At 38.9% G+C, this 22,720-nt stretch overlaps 1 protein-coding gene across 3 annotated transcripts in view; it reads right to left on the bottom strand.

Annotated features, from left to right (window-relative positions):
- Window positions 1-16,703: 16,703 nt before the first annotated feature.
- RAPGEF4 (Rap guanine nucleotide exchange factor 4) overlaps window positions 16,704-22,720 on the bottom strand; it is a 277,773-nt gene continuing 271,756 nt past the window's right edge. For all 3 annotated transcript variants that reach the window (XM_019727445.3, XM_019727446.3, XM_019727453.3), the window contains 2 exons: window positions 20,944-20,998; window positions 16,704-17,988 (listed from right to left, as the gene is read on the bottom strand). In XM_019727445.3, coding sequence (XP_019583004.3) covers window positions 17,861-17,988; window positions 20,944-20,998 — 183 coding nt within the window. In that variant the 3' untranslated portion in view covers window positions 16,704-17,860. The remainder of the gene's footprint in view (window positions 17,989-20,943; window positions 20,999-22,720) is intronic.

Below are 22,720 nucleotides of genomic sequence, written 5' to 3'. Positions count from 1 at the left end.
GGGATAGGAGGCTGCTTTGTGGCCTTGCGGGACTTAATTATCTAGTTAGGAAGGGGACAGACCTGTAAAGATATTTCTGAGGATATAGGGCTGAAGGCTGCCTCAGGGGAACCATCAGTAGATACCTAGGGAATTTGAGGAGGGTCTGCTGCCTTGGTTGTTGATTTTAACAAAGCTGAGTTCAGATGAGGACACTAGAATATTCATTCCACGTGTGAGCAAAAGATGGAACTAGGTATTGAGAAGAAAAGTAATTGTTGATTGGAAGGGATGGTTCTGTGGAGGAAAAGTGAGATGAGGTTGCAAAGGTATGGGCAACATTATTCAGGAGGTTGAGTTTGGATTTTGTCATCTATGGATGCTGGGGAAACGTGGAAAGCGAGAACCAAAGGGATCAAATAGGTCTTTGCGTTTTTATTTTAATGGTTATTTAGAGAGAGAGCGCGCAGTCCACACGGTTGTAGGATGGTTGCCAGGGCAAAACTGGGAAGCAGCATGAGTGGTAAATATTGTCACTACCTAGAAATGAGATTGTGAGGCCTTGAATTAGAGTGTACAAAATAGAATTAGAAAAGAAGGAACTGAATTGAAAGACATGTTTCAGGAAGCCAGGAAATTGGTAACCTATTAGACGTGAAAGACAAGAAGGAAAGAGTCCCAGATGCTGCCAAGATTTCATACCGGGATGACTGAAAGAACGATGCGGTCATTGACAGAAATAGGGACATATGGAGTGGAAGTCAGCTTCCTGTTGAGGTGAGGTCATGGGAGGAAAAACAGGTAGAGATGCAGCAGTTGAAATATGAAACAGAGGTTCAGAAAAGAGGTTGGGAGGGAAATATAATTGTAAATCATTCATACAGTTAAAGATATGAGAGTGGAGGGATGGGTGAATACAGGTAAAAAAAAAAACCAGCTTTCTAGTTTGTTATTCAGATTAATTATTGAATTTTCCCTTTGATAAGGACTAGCAATTTTAGCATTGATAGATTCTATTTTGGTAACAGAGAAATTAGGATAAATGAAAACTGTCATGCTAAAAAATTTCCTGATGTGGGTAACCCATAATTCTAAAAACCATTTAAACATTAAAGGGAAAACTAAGGTTCTTTAACATAGACCTAGGCATAAGGTGACTCAGATAGTTTTACCTCACCTTCAAAGACACTACATTGTAATAGAAAGGACACTGGACTGGTGGTCAGAGGACCTGGCTTGTGGCCCTAATCCTGCTGCTCATGAGCTGGGTACTTTGCTAAACAGGCCTCAGTTGTCTCCTCTGCAAAATAAGAGGCCCCAATTAGACGTTACCTACAGTTCCAGCTTTAAAACTATGAATGTATTACTTTAAATTTGGAGCACATCCCTTAAGAGTCAATATTTTTAGCTACATGCCCCTCCCTTCCCATGCATTTTTTTCTTCATTCTATTTTCCCCTCATAATTTGGCTAAGAGAATAACCATCAGGAACATTGAACACCAAAGAGGAGTCTCACAAATATGCTTAAATGATAGCCTGGTAGGCATTTTCTTGCCTTCCCAATTATGCTGCATACTCCTTGAGGTTATCTTATATGCCACTGTATCTGTCCACAGCTGAAATAAATAATTGTGTGATACATTGGTTACCTCAAGTATGACTCTTCCTTGGTCAAGCTGCCTGTTTCCTTATGACTACACTGATCTCAGGCCCCAGACCTAATGCTATAGCCTAGTGCTTATTCCCATGGCTGACTCTGCTTTTTCAAACTCAAATCTTTTTTAAAGCATATTGATTAATTCTAACCTGTATAGTTGACAAATGTAAATAGCAATAGGAAAAGAGATCTAGTCAAACTTTTCTTATCAAGCCTTCCTATTCCTTTATTTCAAATGTCTCTACACTAAAGATAGATACACTCTCAGGAGCGGGATGGCTGGGGAGTCCTTAGCATCCACGTATATCCAAGCGCACCCTCCAAAATGAACATGCAATGAGGGTAAAAACAGTGTATTTTCTGTACAAATTTAACTTAAAGAAAAAGTCTCCTAGTCTCCCATTCAATTAGATTGTTGTCCTTAAGCTCCTCTTAAATAGAAATTCTGGAACTGCCACCAGCTATCAGTGGATCAGAGAAGTGCAGACGTAAATTCTATTAAGGATAGAAGGAAAGGCAACTTAAAAGGAAGCAAGCATTCTGAGTATCCTTCCCCCACCTTACAGTGATAAGAACTATGGTGAGAGCTGGTATCCAGGAGCATTTTCTCCAGCCATCTCATTCCTCGATCTTAGATTGTGAGTAGTCTGTGTCTGGATCATATCTAAGAATTAACCACCTTTTATACAAAGGTTGGTGCTTTACCTCCTGCACAACTCTGAATCCCTGGGAAATTAAAGCACACAATCAAACATCAGTTGAGATATGTAGCCATTACCTTAAAATCACAAATGAAGCCCATGCCATTGTTTGAGCTTAGTTTTCACATCTAACTTGAGGACTGAAGAATTCACAACAATATTTTGGGTACCAAATTTGCTTAGGTGTTGTAGGGCACGAAAGGAGCAGTGGGGCAAGAAGAGAAATTGGGGACTTTTGTAAACTTTATTCAACAGACATTTACTGAATGGCAGGCGCGGTGCTGAGCTTTGTGATTGTAACAGTGACCCAGATGGGTCCTTACTGTCACGGAGTTTTCAGAGTGTAATGGGAAAGCCAGAAAAGACACGCACAATTATACTCCAATGTACTCTGAAAGCGGCAAAATGGGGGCTTACACCAGGGCACCTAAAAGTTTTGGGAGGTCAATGAAGGCTTCCAAGACAAAGAACTTCCAAGTCCCTGGGAGAAGAATGAAGAGAATTTGGCTAGACAAAAAGGAGGGAAAAGTATTGCTGCAAGAACAGGAAGTACAAAGGCCCAAGAGCATTTAACAGGTTCAAGGCATAAATCCCTTCAACATCTGAGTAAAGACGTTGCCAGGAGGGAGTAATAATTCTCAGGGTGGTAGTAACAGCAGCAGCAACAATAATAATAATGTTACTACTACTAATAGTGATTGTTAATGTTTACTGAGAACTCAGGTGCCATGCACTGAGCTAAGAATTTTACACTCAAGGTCCCTCTTTATTATAAACACTCCATTAGATTATGCCACTACATAATTGCGTGTCTTTATTAGTCATTCCTTTCTCTTCGGTATGTTGCTTGTTTGTTTGTTTGTTTTGTTAACTGATATGCCTTATTTCTATGTTTTTTTCATTCTGCTTGTCTCCAAAATGTCTACAACTAAGCTATAGTTATAGATACAGTTCTTCTGGTCCATCTAGAGAGGGGATAGCAGAGTAAAGGAGTGACTACTTCCCAGTAGCTGGCCCAGGCCCTCTCAAGAGTCCATAATAGTTAGAAAATCCTGATCAAATTTCAAAGTCACTTTTCTAGCCATACTTCTTTTGTATTATTCTTACTCAAGTTGAAATTTTTCCAATGAATACTTGTATAAGTTCTATTTGCTTTTTTATATTTTGCTACCATTGGCTTTTCCCTAACTTTTTAAGGTTCGTTTGTATTAAGCTGCTGTCTGCATTGTTGTTTGTAACACCTTCCAATTTAGTATCATCTGCAAATTTCATTAACATGCTATTTACTCCCTCTTCCAGATCATTAATAAATGCTATTTCTTATGTATTAAATTTTGCGGTCGAACAGATTTAATTTGTTGTTGTAATTTCAATGCATGTTTTCTAAAGATACAATGCAGTTAAGAATGGTCTTAACATAGGCTTAAATCCATACCCAGTTTACAGTTATTTTACTATTATGCAATCCATTTGTGTTCTCTAATCAGCACTGTTGTGAGCTCCATTGAAGCAATAATCTATTGATTTTCTCTTCCCACTTTTTCAATACAGTCATCATCTTGGCTTTAAATGCACAGCAATAGCAGAGTTAGAACTATTGTTGTACTCTAATCCATAGTTATTTATAAAAGGAAATCAAGTCTTTTTTCTCAGTGGCTATTCTTCCACTGATATAAGAAATATTTTACATTAAAATTATTTTATAATGATAATATTTGATTTGCCTATGCACGGTCTCAGTGTTCTAAACAGAAATAGATTTTAGATCTTTTTTTTGTCCCCTTCTTCCACCTCCCCCCGCCCCCCCCTCCAGTTCAAGCCGTTGTTTCTGTCTAGTTGTGTAGGACACAGCTCCCTGGCCCAGGCTGGTATGAGCCTTGCACTCACCCTCTCCCCCAGGCAGTCAGTTGCCAGTGATCAGTGGGCTGCTCACAGCAGCTCATGCCGGCTGCCAGCGGGCTCTCGCCAGCACAGGGTAGCCCCCAGCAGCCCCCAGCAGCCCCCAGCAGTCCACAGCAGCCCACAGCAGTCCACAGCTGCCCAACTCCAGGGAGAGCTGTTGTTCACAATCTTAGCTGTAGAGGGCGCAGCTCACTGGCCCATGTGGGAATTGAACCAGTGAACTCAGCGTTAGGAACACGGCGTTCCAACCACCTGAGCCATCAGGCCGGCCCTAGATCTTTTTTAAAGCAAGTAAATGTAATATGTATATTACATTTATATATTCTATATAAATATATTATATTTTTATTGTGCATTTTGTTTTCTAACAAATCTGCTCACCGACTCCCTGACTCCTAGAGAATCTGGGGTGACTTTGTTTCTTTATACTAGACTTAGACATGCCACCTTCAAAACAGAGAATGAAATTCATTAAGCCATTGCTTCACTTTATGTCACATATCATCCTACTTATCAGGCCTCTATAGTGCCAGTTTTCATTTTCAATGAGATGAGCCTTCTTACATGCCACTTATTTCTATACTTATGTTCATAGATTGCATTTTTAAATCATTTTGCATGAGGTTAGTCTTCATGTTTCTACATAATATTTCCAGGAACTGTATTTTCTTTCCCCTCATTATCAATACCTCTATCTCTTTTCCCCCCTATAATGTTAACTGAGTATATGCCCTTGGTAAACTTTCTTTTCCACATTGAGAAATTTAACCTCTAAATCTCAGTTTTCCCATCTGTGCATTGTCCCCTCATAACTTACCTATCCATCTCAGAGGATTGTTGTCAAGTTCAAATGAGATCATTTATGCCAAAGTGTTTTATAAGTGATATAAAAGCAAATAAAAGTTATTTTTTTCTTGAAACATAATAAATGCAAATACAGGATATTATTTTCACTGAGAAATAAAACCTGTATTTCCAGAAGATTTTCCTTGTTGAACTTTCAGTAAATGTCCATTTTCATGGACATTACAGGATAGCAAAAGACATGCTATCCTTTAATAATTCGCTTTCATTGTAATTGAGTATTAAATCTAAGATTTGAAGAGAAAATATCATTTGCACTTTAGAATTTCCTTAACTAAACAACATACAAATTTATATTACAGGTTCACAAATAACTGCACAGTGGACCTCTGAATTAAAAAAGACAAGATACCAAAAAAAGCCAAGTAAAATTTGTTTTCCTATAGGAAACTCATTTTCATTCTTTTTTCTTACTTTTAAAGTCTTACAGAGTTAAAAAAAAAAAAAAAAAAAGTCTCACAGAGTTGAACTTTGACCAAAAACATTAATTGGTTTATTTGTTAATTTAATTTTCCATCCTGAGCAATTAGTCTTATGTAAATTTTTGGCGATTCTATGAGAGTTCATTCTTGAGAAGGACATTTTGCTAGTTCCTCCTGTCACTAATTCATCCTCCTGACACATTCCATCCTTTTCATTAACAATCATGTTTAATGAATAAATCTCCATATCATTCTCCCCACTTTCAACTTTTCTTTTAGAAATGGTCTTAATCTCCAACAATGATATAATGGATTTTTTTCCCTGATGGGGAGTGAAAAATCAAACACTTACAGGTACCTGAGAGGAAGTATTTCAATGGAAGGAATGTAGTAGTATCAGAGTGATATATACATAAGTGCACGGTAGAAGGTTGCTGTGGACTGATGTATCCCCCTACAATTCATTGACTCTGTAACCCCCAGTGTGACTGGATTGGAGGTAGGGCTTTTAGGGGGTAATTAAGATTAAATGAGGTCATAAGGGTAGGGTCCTACTTCTGTAGCATTGGTGGCTTTATAAGAAGAGGAAGGGGAAAAATCCCTCTCTTCACTTGTGTGTACTGAGGAAAGGTCATGTGAGGGTACAGCAAGAAGGCAGCAGTCTGCAAGCCAGGACGAGAGACTTCATCAGAACCCAATCAGACTGATCTCAGACTGGCACCCTGATCTCAGACTTCCAGGCTTCAGAACTGTGAGAAAATAAGTTTCTGTTGTTTAAGCCACCAAGTCTGTGGTATTTCGTTATGGCAGTCAGAGATGACTAATACAGAAGTACTTCAAAGGGAAGAGATGTGCTATCTAAGTAGGGAGCAGAGATAATTACCTAGCATCTTCACATATCTAGAACCTCCCCCCACACATATATAAAAACACATTTTGCTCAATTATTTAAATATCTTTATCAAAATTCTTCTTACCACCAGACATCAGGAAAAAGTAAAAGAGTTGAAATAACTGGATAATTGTCTTATTGTTTCACTTCTTTAATATAAACCAAACCTTACCAAATTTTTGTGGTAGACATTTCAAAATAATTATAAGTCAGATTTGCAAAATACTGAGTAATCAAAATCCAGCCTCACTTAGTCAACCTTGGTCTTACTAGACAACCAGTTTATCTGGATCATTTTGCCATGCAAATTAATTACATAAACCTCTCCAACAAGTTTCAGTGTTTCAGATTACACAGCATGCTATCTGTGACCAACATCCCCCAGCCTCTGGAGGAAGTATCTCTAGATGTCTTTCACATTATTTCTGGTCATGAAAGATATGGATGCCACAGGTTTTATTGTTGACATCCTGTTATATAATAGAATCAAGTTCGTAGGGATTCTTGAAGTGGGTGGCCTGATTTTAGTAGTCTTATCTCCCAAAGTGTATGTAGATGGCAACCAAATTCAAGCTTTTACCCTTTCCCAGACTCTTAGGCAAGTCAGGATAGAACTTGAATGGTCTTATTACATGAAAACTTGATAACTTGATGGATCCCTTGAGATAAATGTTAATGAGGACTTTAAAGTGTCTAAAACTCAAAGATGAAGCCTCTCAGTGCAATATGGCATAGAGACTAAGCACATGGGCTTTGGACTTAGATAGACCTGAACTGAGCTCATGAGCTGTGTGACTTTGGGCATTTTCCTCAGCCTGAGCCTCAGTTTCTTTATCTGTAAAATGGGTAACATAATAGAATTTTTGTTTGCATTAAATAAGTTAATGTATGTACAGTATTTAAAACAGGATCTGGCTCAGCGTTAGTGTTCAGTAATACTACATATTATTATTGTTATTACTGGTCATGTTTCTCATGCTAAGTATTTGCTATTATAATTATTATTCAGTCACCTGAATTATTTCTGTTTCCTCTGGAGTCAGTTTTTCTCCTTATTTTCTTTTATTTTCCTCTTTTATAGTACTAGTTGTCTCAGACATTTCTGGTGATCATATTCTTTATATTTAAGAATGAAGCATTATGCTCACTGTTTTAAGTAGCGGGAATAGATTTTCTCTGCTGTTGTGAAGTAGATTTTTCTCCGATAAGACACTTTCCTGAATAGGAAGACTCAATGGGAACTTCAAGTACATGGAGAGATAAGCTGACCAGCAGGCTTGCTGTAGGATGCAGTTAGCTTACATACATACTTTCATGGTTGACTCAGCCAATACAGCAGAATTAGTGTTATCATGCCTTGGACTTTTTCTTTCTCCTTTTGGGAAGTTAATGCATAATGGCTAATGAAAAAATGTGAACGAGTGCTGGCGGTGACCAAAAAAAAATAAGTACCCAGGAAGAGTAGCCACCTGGATAGTTAAATCAAAGCTTTGCTACAACTTGAGAGGCCAATTTTCAAGAAGGTAAAAGATCAGGAAAAAATTAGGAATTCGTAGAAGTCCATTGATATTATGAAGGGCATTCAAAATATCACTGCAGTCTCTCAGGATTTGTCAAAAATAGCAGGGGAAAACAACTACCCTCTAAGCTTAACATGTCTTTGGGGATTTTAAGAGAAAGGAAGAGGGATATTAGTGTGTATTCTGGGAATTTATCTCCACATGGAAAAGTGACGACTTGGTTAGGCTCCTATTCCCGTGAATGCATCTTCACGCTGAAAGTGTGCTAAGTGACAGCAAAACTAGGGGAGGCTTCAAAGTGTCAGTCTTTCATTCTTTGTTTCCTCACTGAAATGAAAAGAGGAGAGACATTTACATTCCCTGATATGGATTATGTCCCCACCCTTAGGGGACAGAAGGAGATGTAGCCAGTTTTGGTTTTAAATAAGACTATTTTTCCTATTTTCTATAATAACAATTTTTGTGGGTTTCTTTTCTTTTTTCTTTTCTTTTCTTTCTTTCTTTTTTTTTTTTTTTTTTTTTTTTTTTGTCATTTATATTATCCACCTAAGAGAATGACCCTGGTAAGAGGAGGGCCTTCTGTTTGCCCAGGACAAGCAATATCTTCATCCTCACACAGAGGGGAGATTTGCTAGTTTGGAGCTACAGCTATGAGAAAATTAAGTTGATTTGCATAAAAAAGAAAACATGACTTAGGGTCCACAAGGATGATCTGCAAACTAGAGGAGGTGGGGAGAATTGGGAGTCAAAGAGGAGACCATATGGTTGGCAGCAAAGAAGACAGATTTGGAACACAAGATATGTCCAATGAGGATTTTTTTTAAAGAAATACTGTGGGGTTCTGTAATGAAAACCCCTTCTCCATCTTTCCTACAAAATAATCAGTAAATCTACCTAGTTCAATAATGCTTTGATTTTAGTGGAGTCAATTTTTAATGAAATAAGGCATAGAGAATAATATGAAAACAACCACTCAGCTTAAGAGATAAAGTGTCTTATACACAATGGAAACCCCTTCCTGAAGATAAATGGATTCTTTATGATGAAGGCAGAGAAATGTTATATCTTGTAAAAATATAGGTTTCTCATGACATATATATGGGACATTTATGAAGGGGCACACCCACATACACTTCTATTTTAAAGACAAAACTTTAGAGAAAATACCCCCAAATCTCTTGCCTAAACGTCACTTGCAATATTTTGGCAAAATTAATCTGATGCTTTGGTTCCCCAACTTTTTCTCTGTTATCTTTAGTTTGTGGCATCAAAAGCTTAAATAATCAGTGCTCTTGGGGACAAAAAGAGATGCAGACAGTGCGGTCTTGTAGTTACAACATATGCTTTGGAATTAGAAATACCTGGCTTGGAACCCCAACTCTGCCATAATCTAAGCATGGGACCTTGAGCAAGACAATTTCTCTCATTGTTTCTCCATCAGTAAATAGTGACACTATTCATCTCTTAGGTATTTAGAATAAACACCATATATATGAATCTGGCACATAGTAGGTAGGTGAACTGACAGGCGAAAAGCATTGATGATCGAACCAGTATATCCCAGAAAATTCTCTTCCAAAGTCAACATTAAGAAAACTTTGTACTTAACACTCTGTATTCCTTTGTGTCCTTGCCTTTCTTCTAATTTTAAATAGAAGTATAGAATTTCCTCTTTTTACCCCTTGCAGTCATCTTCTCTTGGTGCTCAAAAGATTTCCATGCTCTGTTACAACTTTATTCAGTTGCTCCAAAGATGCTTTTTTTTTCTAATGCATAAGTGAACTCTGCACATTAAATATAAAATACAACTGCATATCTCACTTATTCCCTTAATCCCCCCACCTGCAACTGTTTCAATGTTGACATAATGTTATTCATTTTCTTGTGTTGTTATTGAAAAAGAATTCTTAATTAAAATGGCCCCGCGTCACCTGGCTCACATAGAGTGCCACAGGCAATAATCCCTAATTTAATGTACACTTTGGCTCAGACCTTCAATTTAATTTCTGAAGCCAGCTATATAAATGGATTTTATAATGGCCTCTGAGCATCATGTGAGAGAAGATTAGAACTAGTAATGAAGAGCTACTTTCTTAGGAGGAATCTCCTAACAGTGCATAATTGTTCCTAGGCTATATGGACTGACATGTAAATGAACACCCAGGTTAAGTGGAAATCTAACTTTTAGTGTGATCTATGTACGTGTGTGTGACTTGTGTTACACTTTGGTTTAATTTCTGATCTACTCTTTTATATATGAACATTTTATCTGTCGGTTAGAAGCATGAGTCTTTTGTTCTATTTTCACCTCTCCTCTCTTTCATTCAGTAATTTGAAATGCTTTCTTATTTCACTGTAAATAACTTTTATGTTGGATCTATATAAGATAATGACATCCTGTTTCAATTACTGCAGCAAAAGCTTTGCACAATTGGTGTAAGTTTGTGGTACAAACTTAAGGATGAGGGTAAAGGACAGGACTATCCCAATATTCCTCCATCCCAAGTCAATTTAAATACCTCAGAGCCCCCATATAGGTTTCATTTCCATCCTTTCATAACTGGTTTGACTGGAGACTCTCAGGCATCCCTGACCGCTCTAAAGTACTCTTTCCTGTGGCCTCTCCTAGCAGCGAGGCAGGAGAGGCACTAATATTTCTTGATTGCCAAGCACTGGGTGTGCTAGGCATTTTATATACCTTAACTCATTGAATCCTCAGCCTTGGGGAAGGAGGTATTGTAATTCCCATCAGCAGATGTGAAAATGAAAGCTCAGTGGTGAGCTACATTGGCCAGTGTTCACATTTGAGGGCCACTCCACGCAGTGGTGCGGCCTGGGTACCACCTCATACACACATAAGGAAGCCTGGTTGAGGGGGAGCTTTCCAGTGGGGCAGTGCCAGCTGGAGAGAAGGGTTCCCTTTTCTCTTAATACACATGAAGGAGCTGTATAGACTGAAGGTGGCTCTGATAGTGTCATGCCCAGATCTGTCTGATTTTAAAACCTGTTATCTTTCTGCTATTACAAGTTCTTTCCTCAAAAGCTGCTAGATTCACCCTGGAGAAGCATTCTAAACACCTGGCAGCACCAGGCCCCCCAAACAAGAGCAGTGTACCTTCCTGCCACTCACATTTTGTGCTACTGTCACTAGCACACTGCAAAAATGACAGCAATTTTCCTTTCCTTGTATCCACAATCTTGGCCGTGTGACTTTGAAGCTCTGCACCTGCGACATAGAGTTATTTCTCTACCCTTTGAATCATGGCTGTCCTCTTGACCCACTTTGGCCAGCAGAGTGCTGCAGAAGTGATGACACGCCTGTTCCGAGCCTGGGCCTCAAGAGTTCTTGCTTATCCACTTGCTGCCTGGGAACCCTTCTCAGCCCACACGTAGATAAGCCCAAGCTAGCCTGCAGGAGGATGAGAGACGACATGGACGCAGAGATGAACCATTCCATCGGAGGCCACCCTATACCAACTGACTGCAGATGCATGACTGAGCCCAACCCCAATCCACCAAGCCTGGCCCAGATTGGCCGCACTGCCCAGTTGACCCATAGATTCATTGTTGTTCTTTATGGCACTAATTTGGGGGGTGGTTTGTTACACAGCATGATGGTTACTTTTACTTTTCTGTGTTAACTTGGAGGGTGGTTTTAGATGAGAGTAACATTGAAATTGGTGAACTTTGAGTAGCAGACTGCCCTCCATGATTGGGGGGGCTCATCTAACCAGTCGAAGACCCAAATAGAACAAAAAGACTGACCTCAAGCAGGAGGAGATTCTCTGGCAGACTGATTTGGATTTCACCTGCACCATCAGGCCTCCTGTGTCTCCCCCCTGCTAGCCCACACTGCAGATTTGCGACTCTGCAGCCCCCATAACTGTGAGCTAACACCTCATAATAAATCTCCCTCAGTATTTATACACATTCTATTGGTGCTGTTTCTCTGGAGAAGCCTGTTTAAGACACACAGTCACTGACATACTTGCCGAATGGTTTATCTTTCCACAGAGCCACTTCTTTCTTCCTCCTTCTCAAGCTGCTGCACCTTGGCTGGTGCAGAACTGCCCCCAGAGCTGCTATGTCTCCTCACTTTGAGCCCCTCTCCCTACTGGGGAGGCTGAACCATTAGAGTCTATCCCTCTGCCCTAAACTGGCAGGACTCCTCCTGAAACCACCAGTTCTCTTCCGTTCCTGCCTGGCCCTTGTTGTTACATGCTACAACTCTTGCCACCGGTCTCTGGCTAAGTGGATGGGGACCTCGTGAGGGTCTTCCAATTCACTTTTATTGTCAGGTGCTGCAAAAACCTGTTTTGAAGAATTTTATGCCAACTTTTGCTCCAATTATTCTCTTGTGTTGGTCCTCCTATTGTAGAATTCCTCTCTTCTTGACTCTCCCTGATAGGAAGAGTCTGAATCCTCCCCCTGCCTGCAGGTGCTGAGTGAGGAGACTATTGCAGAATTGGGCAGCTTTCACATGCCCTGGCCCTAGCCTCTCTCTCTTCCTCAAGTCTGGGGGTGCTCCCATGTCAGCACCCACGAGCTCACAATGACTTATGCTAACTTCCCTTTATAGCAGGGCTTTGGCCCCGATGTTTCCAAATTTAAATTACCCAAGAACAAAGATCCTGGCTTCCTGTTGCATCACCCTTGGCCTTCCCTAGCTGCCAGACTAGCACAGGCAAAGGAGTCAAAGCAAGGCAGGCGCTTTCCCATTCCCACGCCCTTATTCTCTGAGGGTTAGTGGCATTTCCTCCAGCCCTCCCAGCCTTAAGTGTCAGGCAACAGGCAATAGTAGTTTGATACATTAACCAACAGAGCAGCAAGGACAGACCACGGTTCTGGGGCTGTGACTGCCCATGTGCCGTCATGGCTTAAAGGAGGGCACGTGGCTTAAATAGAGGCTTCCTGCTCCGTGCTCCCTGCACACACTGAGCCCTGGGTCCGTTAGCAACTGCTTTTTTCCAGCAGCCATCCAATCCACTGGCACCTTCAGTCTCCAAGAAGATGACATAGGTAAGCATGGGCCATGTCAAATGTCAAATGTTGCCCATAAAATGGAGCGGCAACTGTGGAAGACAGTGTGGCGGTTCCTCCAAAACCTAGAATCACCATACAATTCAGCAATTCCACTTCTAGGTACACATCCAGAGAATTGAAAGCTGAGACACGAACAGGTATTTGTACACCCATGTTCACAGTAGCATTATTCACACTGCTGAAAGGGGGAAACAAACCAAATGATGGATAAATGGATACACAAAATGTGGCATATACATGAAATGCAATATTTTTCCATCTTAAACAGGAAGGGACTTCTAATACGTGCTACAACATGGATACACCTTGAAAACATTATGCTACGGGAAACAATGGGTCAAATATTGTATGATTCCATTTATATGAGGTAACCTCTAAACCTACAGAAGGTAGAATTGTGTTACCAGGGGCTGGGTGTAGGGAGAAGTGGGGTGATTGTACAATGGGTAGTTTCAGTCTGGGAAGATGCAACAGTTGTGGGGATGGATAGCAGTTGTACAACAACGTGAATGTACTTCATGCCATGCTCAAAAAGGTTTAAAATGGTAAATTTTATGTTATGTATATTTTACCACCACACAAAATTAAAAAGTGGCCCAGTGTGGACTAAGTCCCTGATATACCAGGAAGGAAGGTGTTTGACTCTGGGGAGCGGGGGGTATCTGGACCCAGCACTTTTAATATTTAAACTTAATATGCTTTTTAATATTTGCCATTACCCACAGTTTTCCTGTCCTTGAAGCCTGCAAAATAAAATAACTAAGGAATTGGGGATGACACCGCGTGTCATCTGCTGTGTGGTATCCTAAGCAAGGGCCTTCGCAGGGATGCAATGCACAGCATAAGGGACAGAGTCGGGAATATCATAATAACTGTACAGCGACAGATGGTGACGAGACTTACTGTGGTGATCACTTCGTAAGGTATATACATGTTGAATCACTATATCGTACACCTGAAACTAATATAGTATTGTATATCAACTATAATTAAAAATAAATTTTAAAAAAATGCACCATTAAACACTCCTCCCAAACAAACAAAAAGCAACAAACAAAAATAAAGCAATGACCTTGGCCTCCAAGCGCTACCATTAGAAACTCAACCCCTGTGGCTTCCCACTGCTCTTGGGTGAAAGGTGAAGCTCCTTAAAAACGCCTGTGGGCCTCGCATGCTCTGAGCCAGTGTTAAGTTCCCAGCACATTTTGGAGTACACTCACCCCATTCTCGCTGCGCAGTCACAGGGAGCTTTCCATCCTTCACACTGTCAAGGTTATTTCTTGCTTAGAACATATTCTTCTCCTCTCTCTGCTGAGTTAGCATTTTGATCCTGCAGTGTTCAGAGCAACTGTTGTGTCCACAGGAAACATTTCCTCACCTCAGATCAAGTTAAATCCTCTTATTACATGTTCTTGCGACACCATATATTTCTTGGAAGTATTTTTGTGTTTGTTTGTTTAATTATTTGATTAATCTTCTGTCTCTCCCACCGAGTGATAAGCTCCAGGAGAACAGGGACCCTCAAGTTTTTCTCACCATTGAATCCTGAGCTCAGAGGGCCTGGCACTCAGTAAGCTCCTCAACCATGATTTGCTAGTGAATGAATGAATGGATAGAAAGATAACAAATACTAATTAAAGTTTCTTCTCCGGAGATGCTGTGACTGGCTCACCTAACACCACGCTCTTCTCCATGTAAGACAAATAGAGAAAAGTAAGATTATTTTGAAGTAAGAGATGTAACACATTTTAGATTGACAGTAAAAAAGAGCTATTCAAGCTCGGGGTTCATTTTACTGCACTGCATATTCTACGCTGAGTTTTTTAAAAAAATTATAAGCACAGTTTGAAACCAGAATGACACTTCTTTTAATTTTTTCATACTAGTAGTCATTGATCTGCATTCACATTTTAGAGGAAATGCCATTGAATTCAGGAGAAATCTATTTAACCTGCATGGTATTCAAAAATTGCTGGAAAAGCTTAGCTCCTGTACACTGTACAAATGACCTTGCTAAGCAGGTATGTTAAACACTTAAATGTATAATTTTCTACAGGCGCTTTTGGTAAAAACATTCTTTCTTCTTTTTCACGTCTTCCAGCAAACCTCATTATCCTTCTTGTGACCCCGTAGGCATCTCATTTTCTTTTGGCTTGTTTGCAAGTTTGAAAATATTAACTGCAGCTCCTGCTTCCGGAAGGGTTGCTTGGCTACTACTCTCCATTTTTAGAGTGTGAATTCTTTTACTTCACATTGCTACCTTGGATAATGGAGTGTAATGCATTTTCAAAGAAGCCAGACATAATTAAAAATCTCTTATCTTTATTAAGTACAGCAATAGTTATTCTCATTTGGAAGGCCAAGGGGAATATACATGGGAGAATATGTATTAATTTTGAATAATGTGGAAACTAAATTAAAATAAGGTCATACGATGTCAGCCACCATGGGATTGGGGGAAAGGAGCTGTCAGACATAGGATACCAGCTTTTGAGTGAGGTAGAAGTAGAGTAAAACAAGAGCAAGGATGCCCAAGGGATAGGCTTGCAGCTTCATTTGTCATTTTAAAAAATGATCCAGAAAAGGGAAAATATACAAGTGGAAACCTTACAGCTGGTATTGAGGTCTATGAGATAGGGAAATGCTGAACAATAATGACTTCAAGAAAATTTATTCAGTGACTTTTTTTTTTCTCTAGTAAATTCCTAGCATTGTGCTTTACTCGGGTAGGAAGCAAACACTGTATGAAATAAAATCCTTGCTCCAGAGGACCTCGGACTATTACGTAATTGACATAAAAAAGCATTTGCCTGCTTTAGCATTTCTCAAAATGGGCTTGACTGTGGGACGTTAAAAAGGTTTAGAGTGGGATCTCTCAATATGTTAATGAATGCTAGGAATCATTTCTAAGAATGGGGTGTTATTACACAGTAGTTCCCAAATTTATTTGACGATACCATCGTGGTTATGTTTTTTGCTTTGCAGTATGTGTCTGGTTTTGGATGAATGGAGTGTGAACTTGTGAGACTAGTATAGCTTGGAACATACTCTGGATAATGTATACATTATGGAATAGAGATGTCTGGAACTTAAAGAATTTTGGAAATCTCTTCATCAAATATTTACGAGATGCTTAAATCACTGAGAAATGGTAGGACGTCCCATACCTGGCAGCTCTAAAATCCTTCATAGCAACAATATTCCTAATAGCCAAAAAGTAGAAACAAGCCAGGTCTCCATCAACTGATAAATGGACAAACAAAAGATGGTGTAGTCATATAATGGAATACTATTTAGCCATAAAAGTAATGAAGTACTGATACAGGCTACAACATGTATGAAGTTTGAAAACATTATGGTAATTGAACGAAATCAGACACAAAAGACCACATATGATATGATTCCATTTTTACAAAATGTCCTAAATAGGTAAGTCCAGAGACAGAAAGCAGATTAGTAGTTTTCAGGGGTGGAGAGGAGAGGAGAATAAGAAGAGACTGCTGATGGGTACAGGGTTTCTTTTAAGGGATGAGGAGAACATTCTGGAATTAGAATGTGATGACAATTGTACAACCTGTGGATACACTAAATACCACTGAATTGTACACTTTAAAAGGGTGACTTTTATAGTATATGAATTTTACTTCAATTTTTAAAAATCCAGGACCCCACCATACTAAATGGTTATCCCTTCCATATTATAGGAATTGAGAACACAGCCATTTCTTGTCAACAATTATATTTAATGAAGATAACTAGCTGTTATTTACAGAAGATATACATACATACAATTCCTACACATTAAATGTAGCCTAATTGTGAAAACAGGAAAAAAATGTACTCCAAAATTACATACTAAATAAAATAAATAAAAAGTAATTATTTGGCACAATATCTATTATGCAGCAAATAAATAACTATATCATTGATTGAATGAACTATTTACAATCTATTTGAAAGTGCAAAACAATTGCTGAAAATTAAGGTATTTGTAATAACATTTAAGTCCAGAAAATATGTTTTTTAATCAGTAACAATAATTAGCCAATAGTAAAGGTTTTTAATGCCCAGGAAAATATTTTAATTCTGAAAAATGTTTTGTGCATATTGTGCTCTTCTGAAATGTTATTATTATTATTTTTTTATCTCAATGCTGGCAATTTTAAGAACCTTGGAGTTTCTTAGTGGAATTCTTATGTATGTACTCCTGATTTGTAAGTTTAAAAAAGTTACATTGTAAACATAAATATTATTCTATATATCATTCAGAAATCACATACTGGTCCTCCCTAAATTACATAAATAGCCATAATGTTTTATAGTGATAAGGTCAGGTTCAATTCCTTCAGAGGTAAGACCATGAAGATGGACGAATACAACCTAAAATTTGGATTTACACGAATTCCTCAATACCTTCCCCAAACCCCATGCTCCAAATCAAGATGTTGAATTCAAAATTATGAAACTAGATGATCACTGATGTATCCAAATAAAACCCATTTGTTGCACATCTCACCCTGTAAACATTCTTAGAAAAGATGTCAGGGGATTGATATTTCTCTTGACAATGGTATTTCTACCAAACTCTTCATGGTGGGTCTTATTTTATGTTTCAGCAAAGATGGCACAATTGGAAATGAAATTGGGTGACTACAAACTTGGGATTCCTAAGCTAGAGAGTGCAAGCTTTATGCAAATCAAATCATTTCTTCTCTTGTCATGAAGCTGGTAAGCTGAATGCAGCCCTGAGGTATCTCAGGACGTGTTTTTGCTTGTTTTGTAGAATTCTCTAGTGATAATACAGTCAGTAGTAGCATAAATGCCATTTTTGAAAGACTGCGGACTGGAGGCAAACCATTGTTCTGGGTACTTTAAATGTCTATGGTCGACGAGGCTCTAATCTGTGTGACATCTGTGATAAAGTTCTCTGGTTGTCAATCACATTTAATTGCCGTACGTAACTCCGGACATCCTGATGGTTCTTATTAGCTTGAGCTGCATCAGGATCTGTTGGAAAAGAGCAGAATTGGCACTGCGTAATATATGCATGTAAGACACCGCTTCATTTTCTCCAACTGTTTATTACATTTATCATAGATTCCTGGGTTCTATCAAGACCTTTCATCAACATCCATATTCATTTAAATGTTTCCACTTGGATGGTCCATCTCCTCCCTCCCACCCTTTTCTTTCTTGGAATCACCTATTTTGATAATTTTCCTTTGCATTGCATGTTCTTAGGGGGAAAAAAAGAAAGCAAAAAGGCACCAAAAAAAGTGACAGCATCGCGTGATAGTCCCTGGTTATGCATTAGAACTGTTTCCCCTTACCATCGCATCTGTTTCTCACACTCTGATTTCTGACCCCTCTGACCCAGATGAAGACTAATGGCAAAAGACAGTTGTCATTAGCTCCTAACAAAATGCACTTAAAACCTGGGCTGAACTGAAGCCAGCCAGTAAGTCTAGTAAGTCTGACTCCTCTTTTTACTTGCATATAATATACACTATTAATTACTGCATAGATTGTGTGTTCTTAGAAGACTGTCCATATTCAGCAAAAAACACAACTCATGGGCTGAAGTCATTTCTGTCAGACCTTTGATTCTCTGATGCTATGAGTGCTAAAATCCTAGCTACTATTCTCTTCTCCTGCTCTCTCCCAAGCACGTGAGCCATGGAGCTACCCGAATTGACTTATTTCCCTAAAACCAAGCTGAAAGAAGAATCAAATGCCCCCAGCCCTATGCAAGGAATACACATGAATGAGGAAGGCCAGTTTGATAGTGGCGAGCTGGAAGGACACGTCCCTTCGGAAGTGACCACTCCTCGTCTGCATGCTGCTGCCACGTGGGCATCTGCGCCCCCAGTGCCAGATCTCCCTGTTTCTCTAGAGAGATGAGAAATTCCCTGGGAATTTAAATGGTGACATTATTTTTAAATAAAAGGTGAAAAAAATGCTTGGCTTAGACCCAACACCTCCGTCGTTGTCCTTGGGCCACCTCTGCCCGAGGATCACCTGCGTGGGGCTCTTGTCTAGTAGGACACAGGGAGTGACTGGGCCAGAGTCTGGACTCCAGACCAGTGTCCTTTCTGCCACAGCAAGTATCGTCTGCAGGCCATATATGCTTCTTAGATCCACAGCCCACTCCCAAAGACAATTAGAATGCCATCTGCCTAAGGGGTGAAGGGGAGTGTTGCAGGTCTGAACACAGAACAGCAGAGAGAAGATACAAAGGCCTTTACTCATTCTAAGGAGAAACTCATCAGTATAATTATCACATATAAATAATACCACAGTGTTTCATTTCCTCGCTTCTCACTGGCAGTGTACTCTACATATACAATATACTGTAATTACATTGTACATATTCCCGCAATGTTTATGAATCTATTCCTATAGCTTTATCTATAGATTGTTGACTTCAGCGCTGAGCAGCTGTTGTTTACCAGTAGTTACTGATAACTTCAACAAATGCAGTGGAGAGTTTTATATATATATATATATATATATATATATATATATATATATATATATATATATATATATGTAATTTCCTCCCCCCAGAGCTCTAGGAGAAGATGTAGGTGAAGGTAGATTTACTTCCAAAAAGTCTTATGGAACAAAACATATTCTATCATGGTTCTTGGACCTTTGGACCTCATTGAGAACTTTCTCAAGGCTGCGAACCCTGTCAGGCATGTAAAATTTGGCATTTAATTTCAGGAATTTCCTGGACCCCCTCCCCTTCAAAGGGCCACAGATTTTAGATTATAAAACCTCATTGCAGACTAGCACCACTTATATATTCTCATGTTCACTTACGTAACTGCTTTATGACCATGTCTTTATACATGTCATAAATTACTATGAAGAGATATGAGACACTTTAATTCTGGCAGAATCCGCACAGGAATGGTTGATCATGTGCAAGACTATTCTCACTTTGGAAGGACGAGAAGGCACAATCATCTGAATCAATTTTTTAAAGGTCTACTTGTTCCCCAAACCAAAATTATTTTTCCAAGATTTTTTTTCCATTGTTCATTTTAAAAAACGAACATTTAGCAGTTCTGACATGCCATGTTAGCAAACCCTTGCTTTGGGCCAGCAAAGATAGCCCTGATTAATAAAACGAGAACTTTTCAGTCTCTTAGCAATAGGTTTATTGGAGGGATGGTACTAGTAGCCTCACAGTCAAGATTGTGTCAAATTATCGTGTTGAATTAATGAGCCAAACTTCCCAGGGGCCACCTTCTCATTCCCAGCCCAGCTTGAGGGAGCCAAAGCCCCACCTCCGCCCAAAGTCCCCGCCCAGAGGAGACAGTAGCACTGGTGTGGCATGCTGATCTGGTGCTATGAGGCAACCTAACTCCCAACAGTTTAAAATTCCTATTTATTTGTGGCAATAGTTTTATATGAAAGCATAGTAGTATACCAGTTATTGTGCTATAAGTTGAAATGTAAGAAAAGCACCTTAAATTTACCGGGGAGTACTAGCAATATAACATAAATCCCAGCTATGGGACCTTTTACAAATGTGCTATACACATTAATGCATTCTTGCAACACTCCAACAAATATTATCTTTCCCAGTTTATAAATGACAGGACTGAGTCATCAGGAGTTGATGTGAGTTTCTCAACATCATGCAGTGAGTCATAAAGAGAGTTGGTTTGAGGCAGGATTTGTTGGCACTCATGCCTTAGTCGTCTCTGGCCACATTGGAAAAAGCAAATTCATTCTCTTTAAGTTCATTCATAAAATAATATTCCTATGGTTGGTTACTTTAAGGATTTACTAGTTGTTAAACTTAAGGCTCCTATCCCATGGATTTCATGGTACAAAGTGTCTTTGACACAAGTAAATGTTGTCCAGACTTCTACAATGTCTCAGTAGCCTCATTAAAAAGGACTCAATCACCAAGATCCATATTGCAGCATGCAGTGGCAGTTAACTTACTGAAAGGTTGGCTTCTGCAGTATCTCACTGTTCTGGCAGTGTTTGCAATCATACGCTGAAAAGAATAAAGAAAAGAGAAAGACTGAAATGCAAGTAAGCTTGGAGCATATCCCAAGAGGAAAACAAACCACTGTTTATTTTAGCAATACCGGGTACCCTGTTCTGAAGCATTGACTATCTGGAAGCAACTGGTTGATGTAGAACCTATTGAATTACTTCAAAGAGGCACCCACACTCACACACACAAGGCATTTCTCAGGTGAGGAAGACTAAGGGTGTAACTGCCGTCTAATTGTTCGCTTGTTCCTCAGGACATAAAAAGCAGTCTGCTGTGCCTGAGACTGTACTTTATTCCTCAGGACTAGCTTTCACTGTGGTTTTGTAAGACAGCTTGTAACTATCCTAGATTTGGAGAAGGGGTAGTTTGTCAAGTTCCTCACAGTAAATAGGACTCAGTAATGAGTTATTAGATTCTATTGACAGAATAGTCACAGTCAAAAAGTTCTACCTATAAATTTTTCTGTACACTGTGTATTACTGACCTTTCTAATTGTCCAGAAAAAGTGTGTGTTTTAATGTTAATCATCATTATTTGATTCCCTCCTCCTTTCTGACTATAGCACTAACATACACACATTTAAAAAAAATCAGAAAACACAGAAAATGTTAAGAGCAAAGAAAATCATTTAGAATATCACTTAACAGAGTAACTTCATTAATTTTTTTTACTTCACTAATATTTTGGTACATTTCTTTCTAAACCTTTACAACTAAATAGTAACAGGATATTTTTCAAAAAATTGAAGTTATATATTTTTTTGATTTGAATTCTTTTCTTTGTGTAGGTATTGTGACTACTTTCCATTTGCACTTTAAAACATTTTTTAAATGAGAGTAAGTATTCAATCATATTGATGGATCATAATTAATTCAACTTTTTGAATTTTGTCATTAAGTAATCTTCTTAATTTCTTTATAAAATTTTGGTTGCCATAAAGACTTACGAGGAAGCATTTTGTACAGCACTCAACTTAGTTAAAAGCAAAACAGGAGAGGAGAAAAAAGTGCAGCACAGACACATGAGGAAAAAAACATCAGTGAGATCTCAGCACCATTTCTTAGCCAGATGTACATTTCTTGCTCACGCTATTTTAACAGTAGCTGGATCCAAGTCTCTGTGTATTGTCTCAGGACAGCTTTGCTGCTCAGACTTGAAAGGGGGTCCTGCAAAGATGGTGGATTAATTCTAACACTAGTAGAAAATTATTAAAGCTCCATCCTGGAAAAGAGACTTTCTAATCTCTGAATGGCTACATAAATCCAGTCCTTACTTTCTTCTCTCATGCACCCTTGGCTTGCCAAAGGGTAGAAAACGATTTTGAGAAAGCTTATGTAGTATTAAAACGATGTCAACTTATTTGGAAGGACAAAAATCCTAGAAGAGTCAAAGCTTTAGAAATATATATACGTGTATGTGAACATTCATAACACCTCACTGAATACTCCATCTTTGCGGACTGGGAAGCATTAAGTGACACGTGTCTACATTGGATAATTTCTCATACACAAAGAGGCAATTGAAAACGTTCAAACTTCACGTTCATAACGGATCCTAAAAACCATCACGTCTGTTGATCAGCATGAAAAATATATTACAAATAACTCCAAGAAACTGTGACATACAATGTATAATTAGCCTCTGATATATGGAGCCCTGAAATAAACAGTTACTATGATAATTTTCCTGCTAATTTACTTTAAGTTGTTTTTTCATTTC

This window comes from Rhinolophus sinicus, chromosome 17, assembly GCF_057876585.1.
Source record: "Rhinolophus sinicus isolate RSI-liver-muscle chromosome 17, RSI-T2T, whole genome shotgun sequence".
In the NCBI taxonomy this organism is placed as follows: domain Eukaryota; kingdom Metazoa; phylum Chordata; class Mammalia; order Chiroptera; family Rhinolophidae; genus Rhinolophus; species Rhinolophus sinicus.
The sequence above is the reverse complement of the archived record's forward strand: the minus strand, read 5'-3'. Positions and strand labels throughout refer to the sequence as shown.